General features: G+C 37.5%; 3 protein-coding genes across 3 annotated transcripts; 1 reads left to right on the top strand and 2 right to left on the bottom strand.

Moving 5' to 3' along the window:
- The first annotated feature begins 1,362 nt into the window (after positions 1 to 1,362).
- Positions 1,363 to 6,044, top strand: LOC107759116 (uncharacterized). Its single transcript, XM_016576991.2, has 9 exons — positions 1,363 to 1,635; positions 1,712 to 1,916; positions 2,311 to 2,401; positions 2,956 to 3,101; positions 3,529 to 3,772; positions 4,151 to 4,255; positions 4,342 to 4,524; positions 4,949 to 5,150; positions 5,292 to 6,044. Exons 1-9 carry the CDS (start codon positions 1,485 to 1,487, stop codon positions 5,759 to 5,761), a joined length of 1,797 nt encoding a protein of 598 aa, XP_016432477.2. The 5' UTR covers positions 1,363 to 1,484; the 3' UTR covers positions 5,762 to 6,044.
- Positions 6,045 to 7,982: 1,938 nt separating this feature from the next.
- LOC107759117 (transcription factor DIVARICATA) lies at positions 7,983 to 10,550 on the bottom strand. The gene is made up of 2 exons (XM_075244463.1): positions 9,449 to 10,550; positions 7,983 to 8,910 (listed from the first exon to the last, which is right to left on the bottom strand). The coding sequence occupies exons 1-2, from the start codon at positions 9,871 to 9,873 to the stop codon at positions 8,412 to 8,414; spliced, it is 924 nt and encodes a 307-aa protein (XP_075100564.1). The 5' UTR covers positions 9,874 to 10,550; the 3' UTR covers positions 7,983 to 8,411.
- A 3,909-nt stretch (positions 10,551 to 14,459) lies between these two features.
- On the bottom strand, positions 14,460 to 15,126 carry LOC142175921 (uncharacterized). Its single transcript, XM_075242929.1, has 2 exons — positions 14,684 to 15,126; positions 14,460 to 14,595 (listed from the first exon to the last, which is right to left on the bottom strand). Exons 1-2 carry the CDS (start codon positions 15,124 to 15,126, stop codon positions 14,460 to 14,462), a joined length of 579 nt encoding a protein of 192 aa, XP_075099030.1.
- Positions 15,127 to 26,694: the final 11,568 nt, after the last annotated feature.

The raw sequence follows: 26,694 nt of genomic DNA, 5'->3' as shown, positions 1-26,694 counted from the left end.
TGAACCGCTAAACTTTCGAACCCTCAAACTTTCGAATCAGTAAACTCTATAATTTCTAAACCCATGAACATCCAAACACATAAACCTCCGAACTCATAACTTTGGAACTCGTAAAATTTCGAACCTGTAAACTGAAAAATGAAAAAACCAGAACTGAATTTTTTTTTAAAAAAAAAAAATTGCGGGGTGGGGGTAGGGTGGGGGGTGCAGAAAAATAAAAAAATAGAAAACAGAAAATTAAAAATATAAAAAAACAAAAGTAAAAAAAAATCGGCAAGGGGTGGTGGTGCAGAAAAACGAAAAAATAGAAAATAAAAAATTGAAAATACAAAAAAAAAAATTAAAAATAATCATTTTTTTGCGCGGTGGGAGGTGACGAGGTTGGAGCGGGTGGGTGGCGCAGAAAAACAGGATAAAACAGAAAATTGAAGTTGGAGGGGGTTGGGGTTAGATGTGAGAGTAGGTAGAGTTTTTGGAAAATATTTTCCTAACTTTTTCTAGGGAAGTCATTATTTTTCAATTTCAGGAAAATGTGATTTTTAGGAAAACATTTTCCAAACTATTTTGAGCAACCAAACAATGAAAAACGAGAAAATATTTTCCATCATACCAAACACACCCAAAAACAGGAATTTTGAATAAAGGTTTTCATTTTCCTTCTGAAAACTTGACTGAATACTTACTCTATTTCACAAACGCCAACTTTTTCAAATATCCAACGTGAGCATAGTTTCCTTTTCTCTTGCTAAAAGTGCTTTAAAAAAAAAAAACTTGTCAATATTTAAAAATATTCAACCAAAAGTCATTTGAAAAAATCTATTTATTATATGTAAAAACTGCTCATTGAGAAATTTCTTGTAATGACATTTGATTTAAAGAATTCATTTCAAAACCCTTTTTGAAAATTTTCACAACACCTAAAAAAGAAAATTAAAGAAACAAATTTCATCTGATTTTGGAACAAATGTCATTGGCCATCCCTCTAGAATGTGTTATTATGGAACATGATTCAAGTTTGTAGCGCCAATAAATATTTTTAATGCAGGTTTAGTATAAAAAAGGAAAGAAATTACATTTACCCAAGTGGTAGGAGTGATATATATATATATATATATAGAAAAACTATTAAGTTTATATCATAGCCAGAGTATATATTATGGTGCCAAAAGTAAGTGCAAATATTTTAATTTCACATGAGTGGAATTAAGTGAATCTTTAAAAAAACTACCCAATGAAACATCATACAAGTGTACGAGCCTCGTCAGCTTCAATATCTTATTCAACTATAGCGGGTCCCACTTCCCACTATCTCTTCATCTTTTTTCCTTTTATTATAAAATCGTCCCCGTCGTATCCTATCCTAGTCCTAGTATAAGTATAAATAGAAACCTTAGCCCCTTGTCCTATTCCTCCAACTATTTTTTGTAAAATCTATCTGGCTATCTAAGTACTTATTAAGATCTCTTGATTCTTCATCTTCAATTATGGATTGTGTTTACAAAGATCCTAATGCACCAGTTGAAGAAAGAGTCAAAGATGTTTTATCAAGAATGACACTTGAAGAAAAGATTGGTCAAATGACCCAGATCGAACGAGCTGTTGCTAATCCTTCTGTTATTAGAGATCGTTATATTGGTAAAATTCATTAACCCCTTTATCTATTTTTTGTTTTTTGGCTTTCTAATTATTGAATTTGTTTTGAAATTTGCAGGGAGTGTATTGAGTGGAGGTGGGAGTAGACCATTTGAGAATGCAGAGTCAAGTGATTGGGCTGACATGATTGATGAGTTTCAAAAAGGTGCAGTGGAGACCAGGCTTGGCATTCCCATTTTCTATGGAACAGATGCTATTCATGGGAATAATAATGTTTGGGGTGCCACTATTTTTCCTCACAACATTGGGCTTGGAGCCACCAGGTTAGTTATAGGATGCACTTGTATGTGTAGTGTAGGTAGCTGAGTGTCTTGAGGTATTTTATTTAATTATCGTGGTGTTCGGATCAGCTTGAGCACCTTGATTATTCTATTGGCTATTTACTAACTCCACTAACACATGTATCCGCTAATTCTGTTCACTAAAGTTTAGATAAATACGACGATATCGCCTAGTGATATTTGTGTGTGTACTGTGATTCGAGCCATTATCTATTCTTTGTTTATATCAATTACTATATGATGGGCTATCACGGACTTAAAATCTTGAATCTGCCTTTGCGCGTATATTTGTGAAGCGGTATTAGTAAAAGGAGTAGTGTATTGAAGTGGGTTTCGTGTTTTAGAAAGGCTGATAATAAAGGTGTACATTTCGCAGAGATGCTGATTTAGTCAGAAGGATAGGAGTTGTGACAGCTCTTGAAACTAGGGCATGTGGAGCTCCGTATGCTTTTGCTCCTTGTGTTGCTGTAAGTGAAAAAGAAAATTTTCCTTTGGTTTTCAACTTCAGTATTGCTACTTTTGGGAAAGATGACTAAATTTGATGCTTGTTGGTATAAATTTGGCTTGACTAAGAACCCCTTTGAGTTACAAAATATTCCTCCCACTTGCTATTAATGAAGTAGATATCTTGAGAAATGTTTTGTGCCTTCTTGGAATAAATGCAAAGCAAGCATTATTTGTTTCATGTTCCAACATTTACAACTACTAATGAAGATTTATTACTGGTTGATCTTCTAATTAGGTTTTTAGTTTTTCTTAGCTTAGTTGTCTATCTGGATGTTATTCATTAAGAAAACTGGTACTGCACAGTCTCCAGAACATAGTCCCTTGCTCATGGATGTCTTAGCTATCAAGATTCCTCTTGAAGTAAGACTTTCCAAGACTGTTAGATATGCAAGTTAAGAAAATAAGTTGTTAGATTTTTGTTACTTAAAAGGAAATTCTAGTGTCTTCTTGCAGTTTCTTCTGTAATGGTATTTAACCAAATCCAAAAATATATGATCCAACTGAATTATGCCAGGTCGCCAAAGACCCTAGATGGGGAAGATTTTACGAGAGTTACAGTGAAGATACTGAAGTTGTCAGAAAAATGACCTCTCTTGTTACGGGATTGCAAGGTCAGCCACCAGAAGGACATCCATATGGCTATCCTTATGTTGCTGGAAGGTAGAGATAATGATGAGCACTATAATTTCATTTATTCAAAACTTGTCATCTTGCAAAGTTGAAGTCAGAATTATTCACTTGTCAAAACATGCTTCAGTTGGAAGTGCTTTAGTTTTTTTGACAAACTAGTAGAATGGTTTACATCAAACTGTAATGTCGACAGCTAGTTTCAAGCAACCTTTTCATAAGCATTAGAATACTAACAAGTACAGAATGGACGATTGATCTGTCTTCATATAATGATGTTGTCCATATCTTACTTTGGTAACTAAGTATTTATGATATCCTACTATAACATGTACCTCATAGATTACTTTATTTGGAGTTCTGCACCTCTTATCTTCCTCTATCTATCTGTCATTTATGCTACTTCTACAAACCTGCTTTCTCAAATACAGAAATGTTGACACTTGTTTCTTGATTTCAGAAATTATGTCATGGCATCTGCAAAGCATTTCGTAGGTGATGGGGCAACTGAGAATGGTACAAACGAAGGAAATACAATAGCATCGCATGATGAAATTTTTAATATCCACCTAGCACCATATATAGACTGTATCGCCCGAGGAGTTTGCACTGTTATGGCATCCTACTCCAGCTGGAATGGAGACAAAATGCACACTCATCGCTATCTTTTGACAGAGGTCTTGAAAGATAAGCTTGGATTCAAGGTAAAAATATTTGAACTTAACTGCACACCTGAATAAAAGCGCAGAAAGATATGTTCTTCCGAACTTTCACTTGCATCCCTGAAAAAAAGAACTAAAATATGACTTCTTTATCTGGATTAAGTTTGATAATTAACATGAAAAATCATTTTCTTCCTATTCCTTTGTTCTCTTTGCTTTTACATTTTCTTTTCTTTTTTTCTTTTGGGGGGAGGGGGTGTATGGGAGAGGTCCAAGTGTTTGATTTTTTCATCTTATCTTCTGCGGTGTCTTTTTAAGAGAACCTCTGTTCTTGTTTAGTTATTTCGTTCTAATGGGGCGATAATTATTGTGAGATGCGGAGAAGCTTTGTTATATGATAAAAGCAATATTCTGGTGCAGGGTCTCGTGATTACAGACTGGGAAGCACTTGACCGGCTTACTGACCCTCATGGATCAGATTATCGTCAATCAATCAAGTCAACCATCAATGCTGGAATTGATATGGTAGGATCAAAACAGTGTTTGAAGCCAAAATTTGCAGCTGTTTAGCCCAATTCAAACTTTCCGTTTGCATCTTGTGAATATTACAGGTGATGGTGCCATTTAGATATGAATTATTCTTAGAGGAGCTGCTATCACTGGTAGAATCTGGGGAGATATCGATGGCCAGGATAGATGATGCTGTTGAAAGAATCTTGAGAGTCAAATTTGTTGCTGGATTGTTTGAACATCCATTTACAGATAGATCATTGATAGAATTGGTTGGTTGTGAGGTATTCTCACTTCTTTCTGTCGCCTATTGTGATTATATTTACACTCTTCTGAATCTAAGAAGAATCTCCTGCTTAAAATTGATAAATAGCCTTTCCCGACCCTTCTTAAAAAATAAGAAAGAAGAATTTCGTCACTACTGATGTTGAAACTGTTTACCGGAACCTTGTCTTATTATACTCTCTCTTCACGAAATGCTTAAGTTTTAATGAGATTACATGTTTCCAGTTCTTTGTTCTATGCAATTGTGATTCTGATGATCTGATCAATGCTGATTCTTCAGACCGAACTTTGCCCGGAATTATTGTTCTCGTTAGACTCTGTTATAGTTTTCTTTAAGCTGTCTTGCCTTTGAAAAATGGTGATTCTGGAATTCATCATCTTGGATCTGACTTAGGTTAATGTTATTGTGTCACATTGTTTAAGGTACATAGAGATGTAGCACGTGAAGCCGTTCGTAAATCCTTAGTTTTGTTGAAAAACGGGAAAGATCCAAAGAAACCATTTCTTCCTCTAGATAGGAATGCCAAAAAGATCCTTGTCACTGGAACTCATGCTGATGATCTTGGTTACCAGTGTGGAGGGTGGACTGCTACATGGACAGGACAAAGTGGCAGAATCACAGTTGGTAAGTACTCCCTCCTTTTCGATTTAAGTGTCTTAGTTTGACTACACACCAAATCCATCTGTAATATGATTAACAGAAACAGACTACCATTTGCACATTACTATCGTAAACTCAATTGGATATATGATCCACTTTGTATAGGCACAACCATATTGGAAGCATTAAGGAAAGTGATAGGAAAGGAAACAGAGATAGTATTTGAGCCAAATCCTACGCTAGAAACTTTTGCTAATCAAGACTTCTCGTTTGCCATCGTGGCCATTGGTGAGGCTCCATATTGTGAAACTGGTGGTGACGATCCAGAGTTAAAAATTCCATTTAATGGAACAGAAATTGCAATCTTTGTTGGTGACAGAGTTCCTACAGTGACGATTCTGATTTCTGGAAGACCTATGGTATTAGAACCATCGCTCTTGGAAAAAGTAGATGCATTTGTTGCAGCTTGGTTGCCTGGAACTGAAGGAACAGGAATCACAGATGTCCTTTTTGGAGATTATCCATTTCAAGGGAAACTACCTGTGACATGGTTTAAAACTGTTGATCAATTGCCAATGCACGTTCGAGGGAATTCCGATCCTCTATTTCCTTTCGGATTTGGTCTGACAGCCTAAACAAGAAAAAATGACAGGCACTTAAATGCTTAAATGAGATGGTCACGGATTCATCATCATACCAGCCAGTTATTCTTTGGTTGAAGTCCTTGAAGAGAACTTCAGCTGGATTCTTGCTTCTGAATGGAGAAGTTAATTACATTGAAATATCTATATATTACTGTTGTATCTCAAATAACAAAAAAGAGAAGGTAGTAGCTGTATCTTCTTGTATGATGTTCAATCAAGATTATGAATTTATGATGATTGCTTCAATGCTGAAATTTGATTTTGCCTTTTCTCCTATGACGTTACGCAGTTACAGCCTTACATGACGTATATTCATTTTCATTTGAAAAAAGATTGTCCCTTTTTACTAGAAAATGCATACGCTGCAGTATGTTTTCCATCCCTATTAGATTCTTTTTCTATGATGCTTTAGTTCAGTGGTAAGAATGCAGTGTAACGATGGGTTGATTAGGCGCATGTCATGAGTTCAACCCCTGCCAATTACAAAGGGCAGTCCATTATTCACCGAGTTTGAAGTGTGTTAGCTAGCTGGCTTAGAAGATTCTTGGATTATTAAAAAAATGATTTTTTTTTTCTCTGATAAGGAAGAAAAGCCCCCACATGAGATCATTCAGAGATCTCTGTGGTCCACAGAGCTAACCTTATTTCCACCTTAGCAGTAATTGCAGCATCATTTGTAAAATGTAAACAAGGTCCTCTGCTTGATCCATTGGAATATCTTCCAAGAGGAAGAATTAGAATATTGTAATCCGAATGTATTTAAGAAGAAAAGAAAAACAACTTTTGTTTGCCGAAAGTGTGAGGTGTTGGACTAGCATGTGTGGCTGTAGTTGGTGAAAGAGGAGATGAAAATTCGAATAAATTGACTTAGTGACTTCCCTTCTGCAACTTGCAGATTATTATGCTCTTTTCTTTTTTATAAAAGAATGTTACTTTTTGTCAGTTCCTGTGTGGTACTGTTTTAGTAAACCAATTAAGCATAATGCTCTTGCCACCCTAAATTGAGAATTCCTCCCCTACTTGATGAGTTTGATTTGAGTATACTATAAGTCCAAGTAAGCTAGCTGCTACTGGCCTTCTGAAAGTCATTTCTACAGTTGGAGCAACTACACTCAACGCGATGTAGCCTCGAACACCCCCTCCACCCGCACATCAAAGACCAGACATATGGAGCGTGGACAGTATAATATATGCAGCTAACATTGGGTAAACCAACAATAAGGATGAGTCTGACAATGTTACCACTTTAAGAAAACGGATCCTTGAGCTTAGCTCAACTCAAAAACTAGCTCCTTTCATATGAAGTGAAATCTTTGTTTTTCCTTTCATTTTAAAGAAAAAAGAAGTTGGTATGATACGGTATTAAAATAAGAAAGCAACCATATATTCTTTGGACTATTGATTAGATCTTGTTCAGCACTCCACTCGTGCAATAGTCACTCCAAAACTGACTAATACATTCAAGAAACTTTTCAAGTGAATGAGTCTAAAAGGAGAAAGTCACTGCATTTGATTACCAAAATACCAAAAGAAAGGACAAGTCCATTATTTAGTATGAGAAATCTGCCATGAATCTTACTTTGTACCTTTAGATCATATTAGTTTACTCATTAATCAATGTTCCTACAAGTGGGATCTTGATTTTTTTTCAAAAGGATCCCTTGAAAAAGATCTCAAAAAGATGATACATAATCTCCAAGAAAAAGGAAAAAGGGGGTGGGGATTTTGGATTATGGGAAGGTTTTGAAGAATAGGATGCTTGAGTTAGTGGAGTGTAGACTCAGCTTCAACTAGAAAGCTTGCAAGTCAGACACCGATCAGATCCAGGATTTAAACTTGATGTATTCAATTTCTCTGAGTCCACATGCAATTCTGAACTATGGATTCAAAATTTAATAAGTAATTGTTTTCTCTAAGCTGTGTCAAAAAACTAGAGAGTAATTGTGTCTGCTTATGCTTGCGAAAACACCCTTAAGACTGTTAGATAAGTGCTTTGTGACTAGGCCAATTTGCACTCACCATCCAATAACAGTGCTTCTTTATTCAGTCTAATTGGCTCATTGTCTCCAAGAAAAAGTATGTACCCCGTTTCAAACATTTATCTCTCCCGAGTCTGAAGCACTACATTTTTAGGTCTTTCAACAGGGAAACATTTGCATTCAAAAGAAAAGCTGAAATGTTCGCTAGGAATATCCGGTGTTACTACAATCAATAGTCAAATCTCAAATGCCATAAAATTTCAAACAGACCTTTATTTGTCTGTGATTTTCATTTAGAGTACAATAGCTAGTAATACTCCATGATCTTCATGAAATGCACATAAAATCAGGCCATTTTCCTTCCATCTCTTGTAATTCTATTATGCCCTCAAAAGGATTTTACAGGTTTCTGTCCATTCCTCTATGCTCATTTTGCCACTGTGAACTCCACTTGTACTATGGTTTTAAGTACACACTTCAGAGAGTAAGGATCTTGGACTTCCTAAAAGGACACACTAACTCATGGCTAACTCAAAGTGCCAAGCAACATATATTCACAATACAAGAGAGATGTAGAACGACAACAGAAGCTGGATACTGAATTGAAAATAAGCATATTTTGACGCATTGATCAAAGTTCTAATATTTTGGATATGCCTATGTCATGCATGATAGTAAGGCTGTGCCGATTGAAGCTGAAAATTCATACTTTGAGATCCAAAGTAAGGCTCACGCATAGCACCTCTTTGCTGCAGACTTTGGCTTTGCATTTTAATGTCCCCATAAGAGTTACCTCCATAAGGAGGAGACACGAACAAACTTCCTTCTGCATAATTAAAGCCATTATTCACCTGACTCCACTGAAATGGAATTTTGTGCATGGCATTGTCAGCCGATTTTGGCTGCTGGGAAATCACAGTGGATTGATCGATTGAAGTTGGTTTTTGGTGATCCGGTGAAGGCGTTTGATTATCATTGAGATTTATTGTTGTAATGTCATGAATGCTGGCGCGTCTTTTATCTTTGCCACCGGAAAGTTGTCTGATAAAGTACTTCTGAGCATGACTTGCCACTTGAGTTGGGGTTCTAGTAATAACGAAATTTCGCGAGATATTCCTCCAATCGCCTTTTCCATACTTTTTAAGCCCCATTAGAAACAACCTGAACAAGAATCAAGCAAATCCCCTTGTCAATAATGAAATTTGATCATATAAACATCAATGCTTGAAGAATCTTAGAAACTTAACAGATAAACCAAGTCTAACGTACATGTCAGCTTTCTCAGCACCCAAGAGTGAAGAACAACCAGAAAACTTAATAGGTTCAAGATTCTGAACTCGTTAAAAATATGGATCCAAACTTAATATTTATGCTACTTTTCAGGGGTTTTCACATGGAATATATATTTATAAGCTGCGCTAAAAATGATGGGTTCAACTGAATCGAACTCCTAACACTCTGAATTATTGTCAACTTGTCACATATAATTATTTAGGTGGTGGTTCATTATTCCACTACCTGACATGTTTTGCCAAGTTGTTAAATGAACTGTGTGATATTATAGGGATACAACTATACAAGAAAAATTATAGGGTGGTCCATACAGAAAGAAGCCAAACATGCAATTAAAAAAAAACACAGTGAAAGAAGTACACACAGAACACAAATACAGTAAACAATAATGAAGAAAAAAACTCACTTGTGTTCTTCCTCTGTCCATGGAATACCCTTCTTCCTCTCTTGTTCTGGAGGCCTATTGGACAAAGATCTTTTGCCTCCAACAACATAAGACTGCTTGTATCCATCAAAGCTACTATGACTATTCCCCCATTCTAATGTAAAAGGTGAAGAAGAAGTAGTAGTATAACCAGGAATAGTAATTAATCCAGCTTCTATCCTGCTCACATCATCTTCTAATTCCTTATATTGCCTAATTACATCAACAACTGTTTTCCCTGGAACCATTTCTGCTACCCTTTGCCATCTATCTGGTGTATCTTTATCAAAAAAGGCAAGAGCATTCTCAAATGCCTTATTCTCAGCTGGAGTCCATTTTGTGCTCTTTTCCTCATCAAGAAACCAGCTTGAATTTGAAAGATAAGGAGCTGGTGATAATATCTCCATAAACCCCACCTCACAAAAATCAAATTACAGAGGGAAAAGTTACAAGAAATTAAAGATGGTTCAAGAATGCATTTTTTAAGAAAAAGCTTTTGAATTTGAGGAAGCAAAGGACTGAGAGAGTAAATGTAGAGAGGCTGAGATTTTACAATGGCAATATCAGTGTTAAATCAACAAGTCAGCATCTATAAGGAATCAGAATACCTTTTTTAACCATAGCCACCTCCCCAACCTGAGGAATCTTGAAAAGACACAACTTTTTCAATGTCAAAAGAAAAAATCCTAAGCTCTATGATAATCTTAAAAAAGGGGGGGATTAACTATAACAGACAAAGATTATCTCACGCCGAGTTAAATCTTACAAAATATTCTCATTAAGATCTGAACCCCCAGAATAATTTTGAAAAAAAGAAAAAGGAGAGAACTTTCTATAATTAAAGCTCACTAGCTGAAGAAACAAGGTGACACTGTGAAAAGCTGAAAATTGTTGAAACCCAAGTGAGCAAATAGTACAAAGGACTCTGAATTTGAGAATTGAAGGGGCTTTGTCTGAGGAGAGAAAAAAGGAAAGAAGCAGAGAAAATTTGTGTTTGCTTTCTTCCCTTTCCCTTTATGACTCAACAACAAAGAAAAGAGAGAGAGAGCAAGAAAAAAGATGGTAAGAACAAGAAATAAGTAAACAATCTAGTAATAAGCTTTGAGGAATTAATTTAAATTTACGTTCCCCAAAAGAAATAAAAATAATAATTGGAATTTGGAGAGAGAAGGCTAAAGGTGGAGGGTTGTGATTGGATGAGGATGGTGCTTGTGGATACTGCAACTTATGAAAAAGGTTTTCTTATTTTAGTACACACTCCTGCTACCTCTCTTTTCTTCTTTTTTTTTAAAATTAGCAAAAGAGAATAACATGAACAGGAACAACTTTTAAAATTAGGAAAAAGGTATTAAAATTACAAAAAATATATTTTTGTAAGACATGAAATTTGGTTAGGCTCCTCATGATGATTCGTGGAAGCTCACTTAAACAGAAATAAGCGTTGGTGGAACGGGACCCAAATACATATAGGCAAACCACTTCTTGGCAAGGGTGGTTTGGTTTAAAGTAGAAGATAATTTAATCTTCATATAAAATTTTGTATTTCTACTTATTGTACGGGTGAAATATGATATGACACGCGATCGTCTAAAGGGAGGATATGTGGATCCGATACGGGGATGGCCGAAGACCGAACACAGTCATTTCGCTTGTCACCGGAAAGGATAACGTTCATAAAGGTGTGTTAAATGCTCTGCGCCCGGTAGTATTTAATAGGGAATATTCTGCAGCATTAAGAGCGACGGTCCGTCACAGAGAATTTGGCATTTATGCTCACCATTACGTCTTCATCAATGACCCTCATAATTGACATTAAAGGAGGGCGCGATCCTAGGATCTTCTCCCCTAGAGATAGCTATAAATAGTGAGCTCAGTTATCATTGTAGAGGACACAAATTTTCTGGAAAAACTTATACTATTGTCACGACCCAATTTAGGATCACGACCGACACTTAGGAGCAATTGCCCCCAAGTAAGCCTCGTCGGTATTTTACAGAAAATCGGATAGAGTTTTCCTTATTTTTGGACTATCCCAAAACTTTTCCTTTCTCAAATCAACAACCAACATCCTAATATCAATTCAAACAATAATAACTTTATCAATTAACCAAAATAAATATCTACCATTAATAGTCCACCCACTAAAAGCTAGAAATACTAATTTATCTCCAACTTTGATAAGAATGAGCGATACTCAACATAAGTCTATAATAACAAAAGAATACCCATGACACTAAAAGAATGACTATGTAGCGACTCTAAGAGTTCAAAGAAAAGACCATAACAATAAATAAAATCTCTGCCCACGCGAACAAGTGCGAGGCTCACCAAGAACTATCAACTTGTGCGCTCTAATTAACGAAATCCTCGCCCGCGTCAACTGCTGTCTCTGTAAAAAAATTAGCGGGGAATGAGTCGCTAGCTTAGTGAGTAATAACACTTAACCACAACCATCAATTAGCGGGGAATGAGTCGCTAGCTCAGTGAGTAATAACACATAACCACAACCGTTTTTATTGGGGACAAGTCAGAAAATATTCTAATATATATATTAAACAGAAAATATCATAAGAATGCCCTTTCAGAAATAATAAACAATAATCAGTCTCATCATGTTTTTCATGTAATATAAATCAATTGACAATTCGGTAATAATCTCGGTAAATACTGTGTAATATCAATATTCATGTTTGGGAGGTTCCAATGAACGGATCATGTAATCGGTATAACTATGGACTTCTTCGCAAGAAGTCAAATATAACGGTAGTCCCTACTCGAGGAAAATCAGTAATGGTGTGCTAGTTCTACCTTCCCACTAGCGAGAGCTATAACGATAATCGGTAATTACAAGGTGCACCAGGTCTAACGAACCCGCCGTTAGCTACAGGATCCTTCAAAGTCTACTCCCATTTATACTTGTCTCTGTAATCCGTATATACTCATAAGAAAATATTTTAAAACAATATATGGCATTTCAGTTCTTATCAAATCATGTAATTTTATTTCGATAACCGTAAATTCAAGTAACGGTAAAACATATCTAGTGACAACGAAAGTATTTAAAACCACGGTATTCATCTCAAATAACTATTTCGGTATCATATCGAGTAAAAGACTTGTCCCACATGCAACTCAAAATAATCGGTAACATATTCATATTAAAAATTAAGTGTAAATCATGCAAGTTATGAAAATACAAACTGCGGTAAGATTACTACTCACTGTACTTCGTGCGAAATACCAAATTCGTCACCTCGAATGATCCGTACGACTTTCTTCAATCAATCTATAACAACATCAACACCGATCTCGTGTTAATTCCTCATTCAGGCTAAATTCATCACTAATTTAGGCTCAATCCTCCGAGTTTTATATTTTATCATCAATTCGCCAAATTATATTTACCCATGCTATGAGTAATTTAGATTAGTCCAAAATCTTTTAAATAAAAAGGCAATTTATATAGTTTATTTCCTGTACTATTCAATTTCCTTAATCATGTATATAAGTTGAAACATAAATATTATTGTCCATAATATCCTTTTTTGTATTAAATTTTCAATACCCGATAGAATCCCATAAACACAGAAATCGGGATCTAAAGGAATCCACTAGAAACTAAAGAAGAATCAACATAAGGGAAAAAATTAACCTTTTTTTTTGCCGAAGGATAGTTTTCACTTGAAGCTGCTATATAGGTCCAATCCTTCTTCCTTTAATTGTAAATCTTACTGCCAATAATTTATCTTCCTCACTTGCTTGCCAATGACGTTGATGTCCAAGTAGTTGTTCCAGCAACTACTCCTTTTTTTTCTTTAAGTTTGGAATTGGCTTTCCCAATCCCTAAATCCCGTCATGTGTTAATAGGGTGGGCCTTGGCCCATGTAATTATTTTTTTTTCTTTTATTTATTAGGCTAATGACTTAAATGTCCTAACTTAAGTATCGGGTATTATATTTTCCCCACCTTATGAAATTCGGTCTCCGAATTTAAATCAAGTGCATACATGTAGACTGGAATAAGTGAGGATACTTGACTCGCATAGCATCTTCCACTTCCTATGTAACTTCTTCAACTGTATGATTTCTCCTTAAGACCTTCACAAACAATATTTCTTTTGACCGTAGTTTTCTTATTTGTCTATCAACAATTACCATCGACTCCTCCTCGTAAGACAACTTCTCATCAAGCGGTATAGTCGGTGCTTCAAGCACATGAGAGGAGTCCGATATACATTTTTTAAGCATAGAGATATGAAATATTGGATGCATAAAAGACAACTCAAGAGGAAGTGCCAAACGATAAGCCACAGCTCGCACTCGGTCTAGTATCTCATATGGTCCTACAAATCTGGGGCTCAACTTTCCTCTTTTCCCAAATCGCATCACACCCTTCATATGAGAGACTCGTAGGAATACTTTGTCTCCAGTTGCGAACACTAAGTCTCTTCTTCTCTTATCCGCATAAGATATTTGTCTGCTTTGAGCTGTAAGCAATCTCTGTCTGATCAACTAGACCTTTTCCATAGCTTCTTGTACTAAGTCAGGTCCCAATAAGTTAGTCTCACCAGCTTCAAACCATCCGATAGGAGAACGACATCTTTTACCATATAGTGCTTCATACGGTGCCATTTGAATACTGGACTGGAAGCTATTATTGTAAGCAAATTCAGTTAAAGGTAGATAAGCGTCCCAACTACCTCCAAACTAAAGAATGCAAGCTATTAACATATCCTCCAAGATCTGTATAGTACGTTCAGACTGCCCGTTTGTCTGTGGGTAAAACGCAGTACTAAGATCTACTCGTGTACCCAATGCTTCTTGAAAAGATTTCCAAAAGCGTGAAGTGAATTGTGATCCTCTATCAGAGATGATGGATACTGGAACTCCGTGAGGTCGGACAATTTCGTTCATAAATATCTATGCATATCTTACTCAACTATATGTAATCTTCATTGGCAAAAAGTGTGCTGATTTTGTCAATCGATCTACAATCACCCATACAGAGTCATAACCTTTAAGGGTTCATGGTAGACCGGTGACAAAATCCATGGCAATTCTTTCCCATTTTCCCTTTGGAATCTCAATTTGTTATAACAGTCCTGCGGGTCGCTGATGCTCAACCTTGACCTGCTGACAAGTCAAACAGTTAGAAACAAAGTTAGCAACATCTTTCTTCATAACTTCCCACCAATAAAATTGCTTCAGGTCATGGTACATTTTTGTGGATCCCAGATGTATAATGTATCTAGAGTTCTGAGCTTCTTCAAGAATAGAGTGTCTCAACCTATCTACATTTGTGACACATAGCCTGTCACCCATTCGAAGAATACCATCACTTTCAACAATCATATCCTTGCTTTTACTAGCTAAGGCCTCATCTCTGTATTTGCAAAATCGCTCATCCTCATATTGGGTGGCCTTAATGCGCTCAACTAATGAAGACTTAGCATGAGCACAAGCCAACAATGCCTTTGAATCTCTGACACTAAATTTGATACCCGCACCTTCTAGTCTCTGAATATCTTTGGCCAAAAGTCTCTTTGTAAGAGATATATGTGCCAAACTCCCTATAGATTTTCTACTCCATACATCAACCACCACATTGGCTTTTCCAGGATGAGACAAAATAGAACAGTCATAGTCCTTGAGTAGTTCCATACACCGACGCTACCAAAGAATAGATCTCTCTGCTGAAAGATATACTTTAGACTTTTATGGTCAGTATAAATCTCACAAGTTTCGTCGTATAGGTAATGCCTCCAAATATTTAGAGCAAATACCACTGCAGCCATCTCCAAATCATGTGTAGGATATTTTTGCTCGTGCTTTTTCAATTGTCTCGAAGCATAAGCTATAACGCGGCCATTTTGCATGAGAACACATCCTAATCCCACCCTCGATGCATCATAGAACACCGTAAATCCTCCAAAACCCGATGGTAAGGCTAATATGGGTGCGGTTGTCAAACACGTTTTAAGTTTTTGAAAGCTCTGCTCACATTCTTCCGTCTACTGAAACCTTTCATTTTTTTGTGTTAGCTTAGTTAGTGGCGCTTCTATTCTGGAGAAATCCTGCACAAAATGCCTATAATAGCGTGCCAAGCCTAAAAAGCTATGAATCTCTATAGGAGAAGTAGGTCTGGGCCATTTCTTCACAGCTTCTGTCTTCTTAGGATCTACCATAATTCGATCTTTGGATACAACATGCCCCAGAAATGCTACTGAGTCTAGCCAAAATTCACACTTCGAGAACTTAGCATAAAGCCGATGTTCTCAGAATGTCTGCAATACAGTCCTGAGATGATTCTCGTGTTCTCCTTGACTACAAGAATATATCAGGATATCATCAATAAATACTATTACAAATCTATCCATAAATGGCTTTAACACCCTATTCATTAAATCCATGAATGCAGCTAGAGCGTTAGTCGGTCCGAAAGGCATCATAAGAAACTCATAGTGCCCGTATCGAGTTCTGAAAGCAGTCTTAGAAATATCTTCATCTTTGATTCTAAGCTGATGATAACCAGAACGGAGGTTAATCTTTGAAAAGTGGGCAGCTCCTTGTAACTAATCAAACGTGTCGTCTATACAAGGCAAAGGATATTTATTGCGTATTATTATCTTTTTCAACTGCATGTAGTCAATGCACATTCTCAGGGATCCGTCTTTCTTCTTTACGAATAGTACTGGTGCACCCCATGGAGATATACTCGGTCTGATAAAACCCTTATCTAACAAATCCTGCAGTTGTTGTTTTAGCTCCTTCAACTATGATGGTGACATCCGATATGGGGGTATCGATATGGGCTGGGTGTCAGGTGGCAAATCAATACCAAAATCTATTTCTCGTACTGGAGGCAATCTTGGTAAATCCTTAGGAAATACATCAGAAAATTCTCTAACTACCGATACATTTTCTATATTAATTATTTCCTTCCTTGTGTCATTTACAATATCTAAGAGACCCAACCAACCTTTTTTCAGAAGTTGTTGAGCCTTCATAAAAGATACAACTTTGCAAGTCTCTGGAACCTGACCCCCTTTTAGAACAAAACTAGGTTCGTTTGGTATCTCAAACTTAACTATCTTTGCATGACAATAGACGATAGCATAGCAAGAAGATAACCAATACATTCTGATCAGCATGTCAAAGTCAATCATATCAAGTACAATAAGGTCAGCTAGAGTATCCATACCCTCAACCCGAATCTGACAAGCATGATACACGTATTCATCTAATAGAGACTCTCCAACAGGAGTAGCAACTAGAAAAGGATCATTTAATAGCTCAGGTTGCCTACTAAACCTCAAATCAAACTACGTGGACACATAGGAGTGAGTAGATCCCGGATCAATTAACGCAAGTGCAACACATGAACATGCAGAAAGAATACATGTAACCACAGCACTCGAGGCCTAAGCATCCTGTCTAGTAAATGCAAAAACTCCCGCCTGACCTCTATCAGCATTCCCTTGTCATTGATTCATAGTAGCACGGTCTCCAGCACCTCGACCTCTATTTCTTTTACCTGTAGCACCTGAAGTATTATGAGTAGTTTTAGTAGGTGCAACTGACTGGATAGAATCCTAGTTGAAATTCCTCGGAGGCTGAGGGCAATCCCTCAAGTGATGTCCCAACTGGCCACATCGAAAGCACTCTCCAGTCAGAACAAGACACTGGCCCAAATGTGATCTACCACAGGTCTGATAGACTAGAGCAGTGGCATATATTTGCCAAGAATTATGATGTCCAGATGATGATGATGGTCCTCTAGTACCCTGTCTGTAATGTGGTCTATATGCGTACTGTGATGGCAAATGTGTCCCTGTCTGAGGACCCTATTATTGTTGTCCTTGATTTCCTGCTCTACGATTTTCACTAAAATCGCCATTGAAAGATCCTCCTGTCTTGGCCTTCTTACGTAATTTACTAGTTGCACGCTCATCACGTCCCTTATTTTCAACCTTTCTAGCGAGATCGACTGCATCAGTGTAGGACAAAGTCTTCATCTGTGGGGCTACTACAGTGTATAGACGACCAACCAACCTATCAACAAACCTCCGAACTCGAGCTTCATAGGTAGGCACTAAGTAAGGAGCATATCTAGCTAGATTACAAAACTTCGTGTTGTAGGTTGACACATCCATATCTGGAGTCTGAACCAATCTCTCAAAGTCTCTAGAAAATTTTTTCCTCAGGCTATCTGGAAGAAAATGATCCATAAACAACTTACTGAACTCGTCCCATGTCAGTGGGGCTGCTCCTGCTGGCCTTCCTAGCAATATATTTTCATACCATGTGTTAGCCATATCCTCTAGTTTGTATGCTACGAGCTCTACGGCCCTCTCACTAGAACATCCTAGAGTACGCAATGCCTTGAGTGTCCCATCCAAGTAACTTTGAGGATCTGCTGAATTATCGGAACCTGTGAATTTTGGTGATTTCAATTTCAGGAACTCTTGTAGGGATACTTCCTTATTCCTGAAAGTCTAAGTCTGTGCAGGTGCTTGTGTCTGTAAAGTAGCATGCGGAGCTGAACTTCCACCCTGAGTAGGCACCAATGCCTCTAACACATTCATTAACCTTGCCACTGCGTCTGCAGGTAAGGTAAAAGTAGGTACAACAGTTGGTACTGGTGATGGAGCGTCCTGAACCCCCTGTTCTTGCACTTGATCTGGCATAGTAGCTTGGGGTTGACCCATGTTCCCAACTTCAGGTTGAGGAGCAACATGTCTTCTAGTTTGATGAACCCCAACTTGATCGCCACCTCGGGTAGTACCACATCCAGCACCACGTCCAGCAGATGAGGGTGTGCATGTCCTAGCCATCTGCTAAAGAAATACTCCAAAGTCAATCTCAAGTTATCTCAACGCACGATCAAAGAATGAAAGAGGGGAAAACATTCCTAAATGTTCAGTAGCCTCAAGATCATAAGTATGGGCGCCTACATACCCATGAACAAGACTCTACTAAACATTTCTCCATGACTCGGGACTTAAAGCCTAAGCTCTGATACCAACTTTATCACGACCCAATTTAGGATCATGACCGGCACTTAGGAGCAAGTGCCCCTAAGTAAGCCTCATCAATGTTTAACAGAAAATCGGATAGTGTTTCCCCTATTTCTGTACTATCCCAAAAGTTTTCCTATCTCAAATCAACAACAAACATCCTAATATCAATTCAAACAACAATAACTTTATCAATTAACCAAAATAAATATTTACCATTAATAGTCCACCCACTAAAAGCTAGAAATACTAATTTATCTCCAACATTGATAAGAATGAGCGTTACTCAACATAAATCTATAATAACAAAAGAATACCCATGACACTAAAAGAATGACTATGGAGCGGCTCTAAGAGTTCAAAGAAAATACCATAACAATAAATAAAATCTCCGCCCACGCGAACAAATGCGAGGCTCACCAAGAACTATCAACTTGTGCGTTCTAATTAACGAAATCCTTGCCCGCGTCAACTGTTGTCTCTGTAAAAAACTTTAGCGGGGAATGAGTCGCTAGCTCAGTGAGTAATAACACTTAACCACAACCGTTTTTTTATTAGGGACAAATCAGAAAACATGCTAGTATATATATTAAACAAACAATATCATAAGAATGCCCTTTTAGAAACAATAAACAATAATCAGTCTCATCATGTTTTTCATGTAATATAAATCAATTGACAATTCGGTAATAATCTCGGTAAATACTGTGTAATATCAATATTCATATTTGGGAGGTTCCAATTAACGGATCATGTAATCGGTATAACTGTGGACTTCTTCGCAAGAAGTCAAATATAACGGTAGTCGTTACTCGAGGGAAATCAGTAACGGTATGCTAGTTCTACCTTCCCACTAGCGAGGGATATAACGGTAATCGGTAATTACAAGGTGCACCAGGTCTAATAAACCCGACGTTAGCTACGTGATCCTTCAAAGTCTACTCCCATTTATACTTATCTCTGTAATCCGTATATACTCATAAGAAAATATTTTAAAACAATATAGGGCATTTCGGTTCTTATCAAATCATGTAATTTCATTTCAATAACCGTAAATTCAAGTAATGGTAAAACATATCTAGTGACAACAAGAATATTTAAAACAACGGTAATCACCTCAAATAACTATTTCGGTATCATATCGAGTAAAAGACTTGTCCCACATGCAACTCAAAATAATCGGTAACATATTCATATTAAAAATCAAGTGTAAATCATGCAAGTTATGAAAACACAAACTGCGGTAAGATTACTACTCACTGTACTTCGTGCGAAATACCAAACTCGTCACCTCGAATGATCCGTACGACTTTCTTCAATCAATCTATAACAACATCAACACCGATCTCGTGTTAATTGCCTCATTTAGGCTAAATTCATCACTAATTTAGGCACAATCCTCCGAGTTTTATATTTTATCATCAATTCGTCAAATTATATTTACTCATGCTATGAGTAATTTAGATTAGTCCAAAATCTTTTAAATAAAAAGGCAATTTATATAGTTTATTCCCTATACTATTCAATTTTCTTAATCATGTATATAAGTTGAAACATAAATATTATTGTCCATAATATCCATTTTTTGTATTAAATTTTCAATACCCGATAGAATCCCATAAACACAAAAATCGAGATTTAAAGGAATCCACCAGAAACTAAAGAAGAATCAACATAAGGGAAAAAATTAACCTTTTTTTGCCGAAGGATAGTTTTCACTTGAAGCTGCTATATAGGTCCAATCCTTCTTCCTTTAATTGTAAATCTTACTGCCAACAATTTATCTTCCTCACTTGCTTGCCAATGACGTTGATGTCCAAGTAGTTGTTCCAGCAACTACTCCTTTTGTTTCTTTAAGTTTGGAGTTGGCTTTCCCAATCCCTAAATCCCGTCATGTTTTAATAGGGTGGGCCTTGGCCCATGTAATATTTTCTTTCTTTCTTTTATTTATTACGTTAATGACTAAAATGTCCTAACTTAAGTATCGGGTATTACAACTATATTCTATACACATCTTAATATAATCTTACTTTCTTGCTTTTTGATCTCATCCTTGCTGTGCCCGAAAACCTTATTCCCGGAAGTGTCATCTATGTCATTTCGTCTGTATTTCAAGGCTAAGTATTGTACATTTCTTTAACTATTACACTATTTTAGGATCAAATTAGTTCACTTATCTAAGAACCACGTATAAATTCAACTGTACCATTTTACGGGTAAATAATTTGGTGCCCACTGTGGGGCCTAGACAGGCGTGCAATTAAATTGATCTTTGCCTTATTTACTAACGCGATTTGATTATTTTGTTTTAGAAAAAATCATAAAAAATGGCAGATAATACTGTTAACAACACGTACAACCAGAAATTCGAGGGGATCCGTCTTATTTTTAGGATTTAATCAGTGACACCTGCAATGAGGGAAAGGACGTCACGCCGGTGCATGACAGGAAAAATCCTCGACAGCTTCGGGAGACAACTCCCGATAACGCTGATGAGGAGTGATCTCGCCCAAATCACACCTCAGTTTGGGGTTGTGAAGTGTTCGATTATAATAATAATACCCAACTAGGAGTCGGGATCGAATCAACAGGGAGCGTAGATGAGATTAGGTATATATTCGGATTAAGCACGTAAAGTGTGTAAGATGCACTTCCACAAATTGTGTTTTGATTCTACTTCTAAATTATGCTACAATTTGCAAATATAAAGCTAGAGAATAATATTTTTGGTGTTGTTTTTCAAGTATGTAAAAGATCTAGGGTTGTGACTTCCACTTAGGTGTTTGCCTAACGGGTTGTGGGCTTTAGAGCGGGTTTTATTGGTCGGAGTGTATTATAGCAATCAACACACAATTACCCACTCAATACCTCTCGGTAATAGAGTGATTTTGCCCAATTTGGCTTTCTCAAGTCCAAATGGGTAATGCACAAAATAAATGATAGATGATCAAGTTAGTATCTCTAGATTCAACCCTTTAATTGGGACTATCAATTTCTTGAGTTCATCCCAATTTCTTGTTAGCCAAGTTTTCCTAAACTAAGTCTTTCTTTCTCAAGTAGAGACTAAGTCAAATAGGCTTGAATCAATATTTGCAACCATTAATTCTACAATTATAGTAAGAACTAGGCTAAATGTTACACACCCAACCATAAACAATCCCTAAATCAAATACCCATTAGGTACCCACACTAGGGTTGGGTCACAACCCTAGCTAGAAATTTAGCTACTCATAGTAGGTGAAGCAGAAAATAAAGAAGAAAAGATGATTAAACTCATATTTAATGATAAATAGAGGAAAATCCAATGTAAAATTAACAAGTTATGATAAAGTTTCTTAAAACAGTAAAGAAAAACGGCTACCAACTTTCAAATATTCAAAACTTGACCTAATTTTGTGAAAGTAGTCTATTTATACAAAGCTAGAATTTTCGGACAAAATTACCCTTTAGGAGGTTCTGCGGCCGCACAATTTTGTGTGTGGTCCGTACTTTGCTGCAACTCTTGACAGGAGTGGTTTATGCGTCCGCACAATTCTGAACTGCGGCCGCACTTCTTGAGTTCTGCGGATCGCACAATTTTGGGTGCGGCCGCACATCTTGAGTTCTGCGGACCGCACAATTTTGTGTGCCATCGCACATTTGATTTCTGCGACCGAACAATTATAGTGTGGTCCGCAGATCTTGATTGTCTTGAATTCCTAACTCTCTGAACCTTGACTTCTGCGGTCGCACAATTATTGTGCGGTCCGCTCTTTTGTAGTGCAACACTGTCAAATTTTCTTCTTGTTCTGCGGCCGCAGACAGAATTCTGTGGTCCGCACTTTAGCCCTTTTTGCTTAATTTTTGTGCTTATTCAAAATCACTTTTTCTTGAGTTGAATTTCATCACTTTGGTTCATTTTCCAATACTCCTGTAAGTAAGCATATTTCATCAGTTTTCAAGAATACCTTAAAAATATTTTGAACTAAAACGAAAGTCAAAAGGCGCAAATAATTAGTCAAAATCCCCACTTATCAACTCCCCTAAACTTAAGCTTTTGCTTGTCCTCAAGCAAATAAGGTAATTTCCACCTCCACAATAAAAGAACTATTCCAGCTAAGCTAAGGTGAATCAAACATACATCAATTGGGACCAACAATTACCCACACACTCATGAATCATCAACAAGGCAATATTTTGATGGTTAAAGCGCAAATAGCTCTAATGTGACACTTGAGCATTAAGAGTTGACTTTACTCATCAAGAAAGTTCGCACTTTCATGTAGGTCACTGTGGATCCTAAACTCCTCCTCATATACGCTCCGTTAGCTCATATCACTTAAGAATGTAGCACTCAGTTCAATGATTTGTGAAACGTTCGCTCATCACTCTCAAAAGAATGTCACAAGTACGGTTCTAAGTACCATATGATTGCCTCTCATGTAAATCACCACTAATGTAAGCTCACTCGGCTTGAAATCACGTAGGGCTTTTTCAGCATGTAATGAAGGCTTTTGGACTAAGGTAGGAAATGTTGGAATAGAAGGGGTTCATCTTTCCTTAAGCACTCCATTTTTTCTTTTTGGCTCATGTCTTGCCGACTCTTTGAGTCATTGTCTTTTTCTTTTTTTTTCTTAGGGGAACTAGAGAGACTTGAAATCACTCTTTATTGGTCATGATATTCATTTTCTCCTTCTTTGTTTTCTCCATGCTTTGCACTTTTTCTTTTCTTTGAATCCCATCAACTCTTCAATTTATTCACTTTCTTTTTGTGTTTTTCTTTTGTTCTTTCTTTTTCTTCATTTCTTTTCTCTTTTTGTACCTTGATACCACTTTCAAACTCCTCGCATCTCCCCCCAAACTTATGTTTTTGCCACTTTGCTTCTCATGAGTGCTAAAGAAAGCTCGGGTGCCAAGAGAGGGTCACTACAAAATGGGTAAAGGCTTGTAACCTGGTTATCAAATGAGAAAGACTTTAAGTTCAAAAGGGTTGACTAGGGATAACATCATTGGTGGGACATGGGAAATTTTAAAACGGGCCAAGGAGAACCTACAATTATTTATCAAGCCAAGAAAAACTTAGAATTTTGCCTAGAAACACATTCGGGACAAGTTCTAGACCATTCGCACGGGTACTTGGATTTGTAACAAAATATCTCACCTCTCACACAGCTGGATTATTAAATAGGATGGAGGCGAGGGACCACAACAACCGTATTCAAGATTGAAAATTGCTAATGGTTCAACTAAACCACTCGATGATTGCCTAAGTCAACACAAGAGTCACAAGGTCACTAACTAGAGCCATTTCTTTCCAAGAACTTGCTTTTAACCATAAGTGTGTAGCTAAGTGTGTTGGTACTAAGTGAAGCATGCTTGACCCTTTTATTCATTATTACTACTGTTTTTACCTAATCATTAAAAACGGACTCAATTCCTTAAGTAGGTTGTTATGACATCCATCGTTGGGAAGAGCCAACCTGTTCAAACAAAAACCACCTTTGGAAAGAATCGTGACATTAAGAAAACCAAAGTCTTATTTATCACTTAAACATTAAAAGAAGCTACCAAATCAACAAGAAGTTGTTAAAGTAAATAAGAAGCTAAACTACTAAGAAACAAAATAAAGAAGGTATGAAGTAACTACTGAAAGCAAAAATTAATATACAAACCGAGAATGGGAAAGAGAATATATACATCAATAGAGACGGAGGAATATATACATAATGAAAAAGAAAATAAAGATAAAAAGAGTATTATAGTTATTATAGACCAATGTCATATCAAATCAAAATAGACCACCCCCATGAATAAGAATTAGTATTGTTGTCAATGCTTAACAAAAATCAAAATAAGGGAGGGAAGAGAGTAAAGAGAACTCCCTATGTGGTCTCAGTCTGCATGGCAGCATCACCAGCCTCAGGCTCCTCCAACTGGATCTCATCATCCTCTGCTCGGGGAGTAACAGGGTTGGTGAACATCTGATGCACCTCCTCAGCAGTATGGGAAGCAAGGTCTGGCTCGTTAGACTGGCCAGCTGGTGCCACTGGTGTTGATGGTGTTGCTGGGTCTGCTGGTACTGATAGTTTTGTCTCCATCAGTAAGTCAAATGGAAGATCACCAGCTGCTATCTTGGTCACCTCTTTTCTCAACTTGTCCATTGATTTTCTTGAGACCTGTGATCTCCCCATATTCTTCACATATTTACCCAACTTCTCAATAGCTCCCCATGTGCCACCAATGTATCCATGATGGCCTTCTAATTGTCCAAGATCTTCTTTAATATTTCCTCCACTGACGGAGGAACTTGTGGTGCTGCTGGGGTAGAAGACTGAGCTACAACAGTACTGGATATGTCAGACAACTTTGCAGTAGCTGTCTGTATCCAGTTGTTGAGACTCATCTATGTATGGGAGACTCGCAGTGCAGTGAGTGGATATGTGGAGGAGGAAGGCACTAATACTGAAGCTGATGGTCTAGAAGATGGAGTTGGTGGCATATCAGCTGTCTCGGTGGAAGGACCGACTGTCGTGGAAGGCATGGAAGTTGTAGAAGGCATAGCAGCAGAATCTGCAACTACCACCGATGGCTCATCAGACTGGCCTAGGTAGTAGTCGACTTACCCTTGTTTTTTGGGTTACTTGGGTCCTTCAGAGAATACTAGGAGAAGGGCTTCTTAGCCCTTAACTTCGTATCAAAGCTATTGGGCTCCACCCCTGCATCCACTGCAACTGGTGTAGAGGGAGTGTATGTAGAGGAGGGTTCTCAATCTTGTCTGCCTTCATCCGAACCCTCAGAAGAGCTTGCTAAGGTAGAGGGTTAATTTCTGAGTTGGTATCTCCCAGGTAACTGTAGTGGTTGAGATTGGGCCTCAGGTTGTTCCTCCACTGAGTGACCCTCGGAAGCTTCCCTAGACAGGATATAAGAACTTGATTCGGAGGGCTCTGGCTGTCTACCTTAGCCAATTGTTATCTTCTTACCAATCACTTTTTACACGGAGAATGGTAGGGTACCCCTGCCTCGACCTCGGGAGGGTTCACCCCTCCATTTGGAAGTATCACCTAGACCTCTTGATCGAACCATTGTCTTAAATACAAAGCAACATGAGTCAGTTAAAGTGTAAAAACAGGCTGTAAAAAGTTGCAGACAAAATAGTATGCAAATATGAAAGTGCGGTCCGCACAATTCTGAGTGCGGCCGCAGACTGCCTTGTACGGACCGCACAATTTTGAAGTGCGAACGCAGACTGCCTTGTGCGGACCGCACAATTTTGAAATGCGGCTGCACAATTGAAGTGCAGACCGCACAATAGTGAGTGTGGCCGCACAATTCCAGGCACAGTAATACCAGTTCTCTGAAGTTTGGATCTGCGGCCGCAAATTATTTTCTGCGGACCGCACAATTTTTAGTGCGGTCCTCACATTGAATGCACAGACTTTCCCTAAAACTAAGGATCTGCGGACTACACAATTTCATGTGCGGCCGCACAATTCAAAAATAGACGGCACTAAACTTAGGTTTTTCAATTTTTTTGCACAATTTAGACATGGTATTGGCAAATTAGACATGATACATGATTTACCCAATCCCAAATGAGTACAAATAAAATTACCCACACAATTTTAAGCACACATGATGAATCATCTGACATTTAGGCCTAAAAATAACTATACTAATTAAGGACAAAAACTAAGAAATTTTGAAAACATTTAAACACGAATTGAATATACCAGCGATGAAGGATGCATGGGAGAATCTAGGACGATGAAATGAGTGTGATGTTTGAAACAATTTTTGTGTACTGTGCTTGCTTAGGTTCCAAGAGTTCAAAGTGTATCAAGTTTGGAACAGTAAGATGAGGGCCTATTTATAGGTTGAAAATGTGCAGCTGAGTGCGGCCGCACAATTTTGTGTGTGGTCCGCACTTTGTACCTGGTCCCTCTGATTATCTGCGGTCCGCACAAAATTGGGTGCGGTCGCAGATATTTTTACGGGCCGCACCATTCCAAGTGCAGCCTCAGCTTGTCCATTTCTCCGCAATTGCAAACTTCAGAGAGTTAGCATTTTTGGGTCTCCAGTTGTGCGTCCACACAAAGAATTGTGCGGCCGCAGACTCCTTTCTGCTGTGGCATGCAAGATTGTAGGGGTGTTCATAAAAACTCAAAAAACCGAACCAAATCGACCAAAAAATCGATACTTTTTAGGTTTGATTTGGTTTTGGTTTTAAATTTTA

This window comes from Nicotiana tabacum, chromosome 22, assembly GCF_000715075.1.
Source record: "Nicotiana tabacum cultivar K326 chromosome 22, ASM71507v2, whole genome shotgun sequence".
Classification (NCBI taxonomy): Eukaryota; Viridiplantae; Streptophyta; class Magnoliopsida; order Solanales; family Solanaceae; genus Nicotiana; species Nicotiana tabacum.
The sequence above is the reverse complement of the archived record's forward strand: the minus strand, read 5'-3'. Positions and strand labels throughout refer to the sequence as shown.

Bases quoted from the DNA above. Each gene is read 5' to 3' on its own strand.
- LOC107759116 (XM_016576991.2), top strand. From the start codon at position 1,485: ATGGATTGTGTTTACAAAGATCCTAATGCACCAGTTGAAGAAAGAGTC. The intron at 3,773-4,150 runs GTAAAAATATTT...ATTCTGGTGCAG, and splicing joins AAGATAAGCTTGGATTCAAG to GGTCTCGTGATTACAGACTG. The intron at 4,256-4,341 runs GTAGGATCAAAA...TGAATATTACAG, and splicing joins TCAATGCTGGAATTGATATG to GTGATGGTGCCATTTAGATA.
- LOC107759117 (XM_075244463.1), bottom strand. From the start codon at position 9,873: ATGGAGATATTATCACCAGCTCCTTATCTTTCAAATTCAAGCTGGTTT. The intron at 8,911-9,448 runs GTGAGTTTTTTT...ATTCTTGTTCAG, and splicing joins TGGACAGAGGAAGAACACAA to GTTGTTTCTAATGGGGCTTA.
- LOC142175921 (XM_075242929.1), bottom strand. From the start codon at position 15,126: ATGGAACTACTCAAGGACTATGACTGTTCTATTTTGTCTCATCCTGGA. The intron at 14,596-14,683 runs GTACCATGACCT...ACTTGTCAGCAG, and splicing joins CATCTGGGATCCACAAAAAT to GTCAAGGTTGAGCATCAGCG.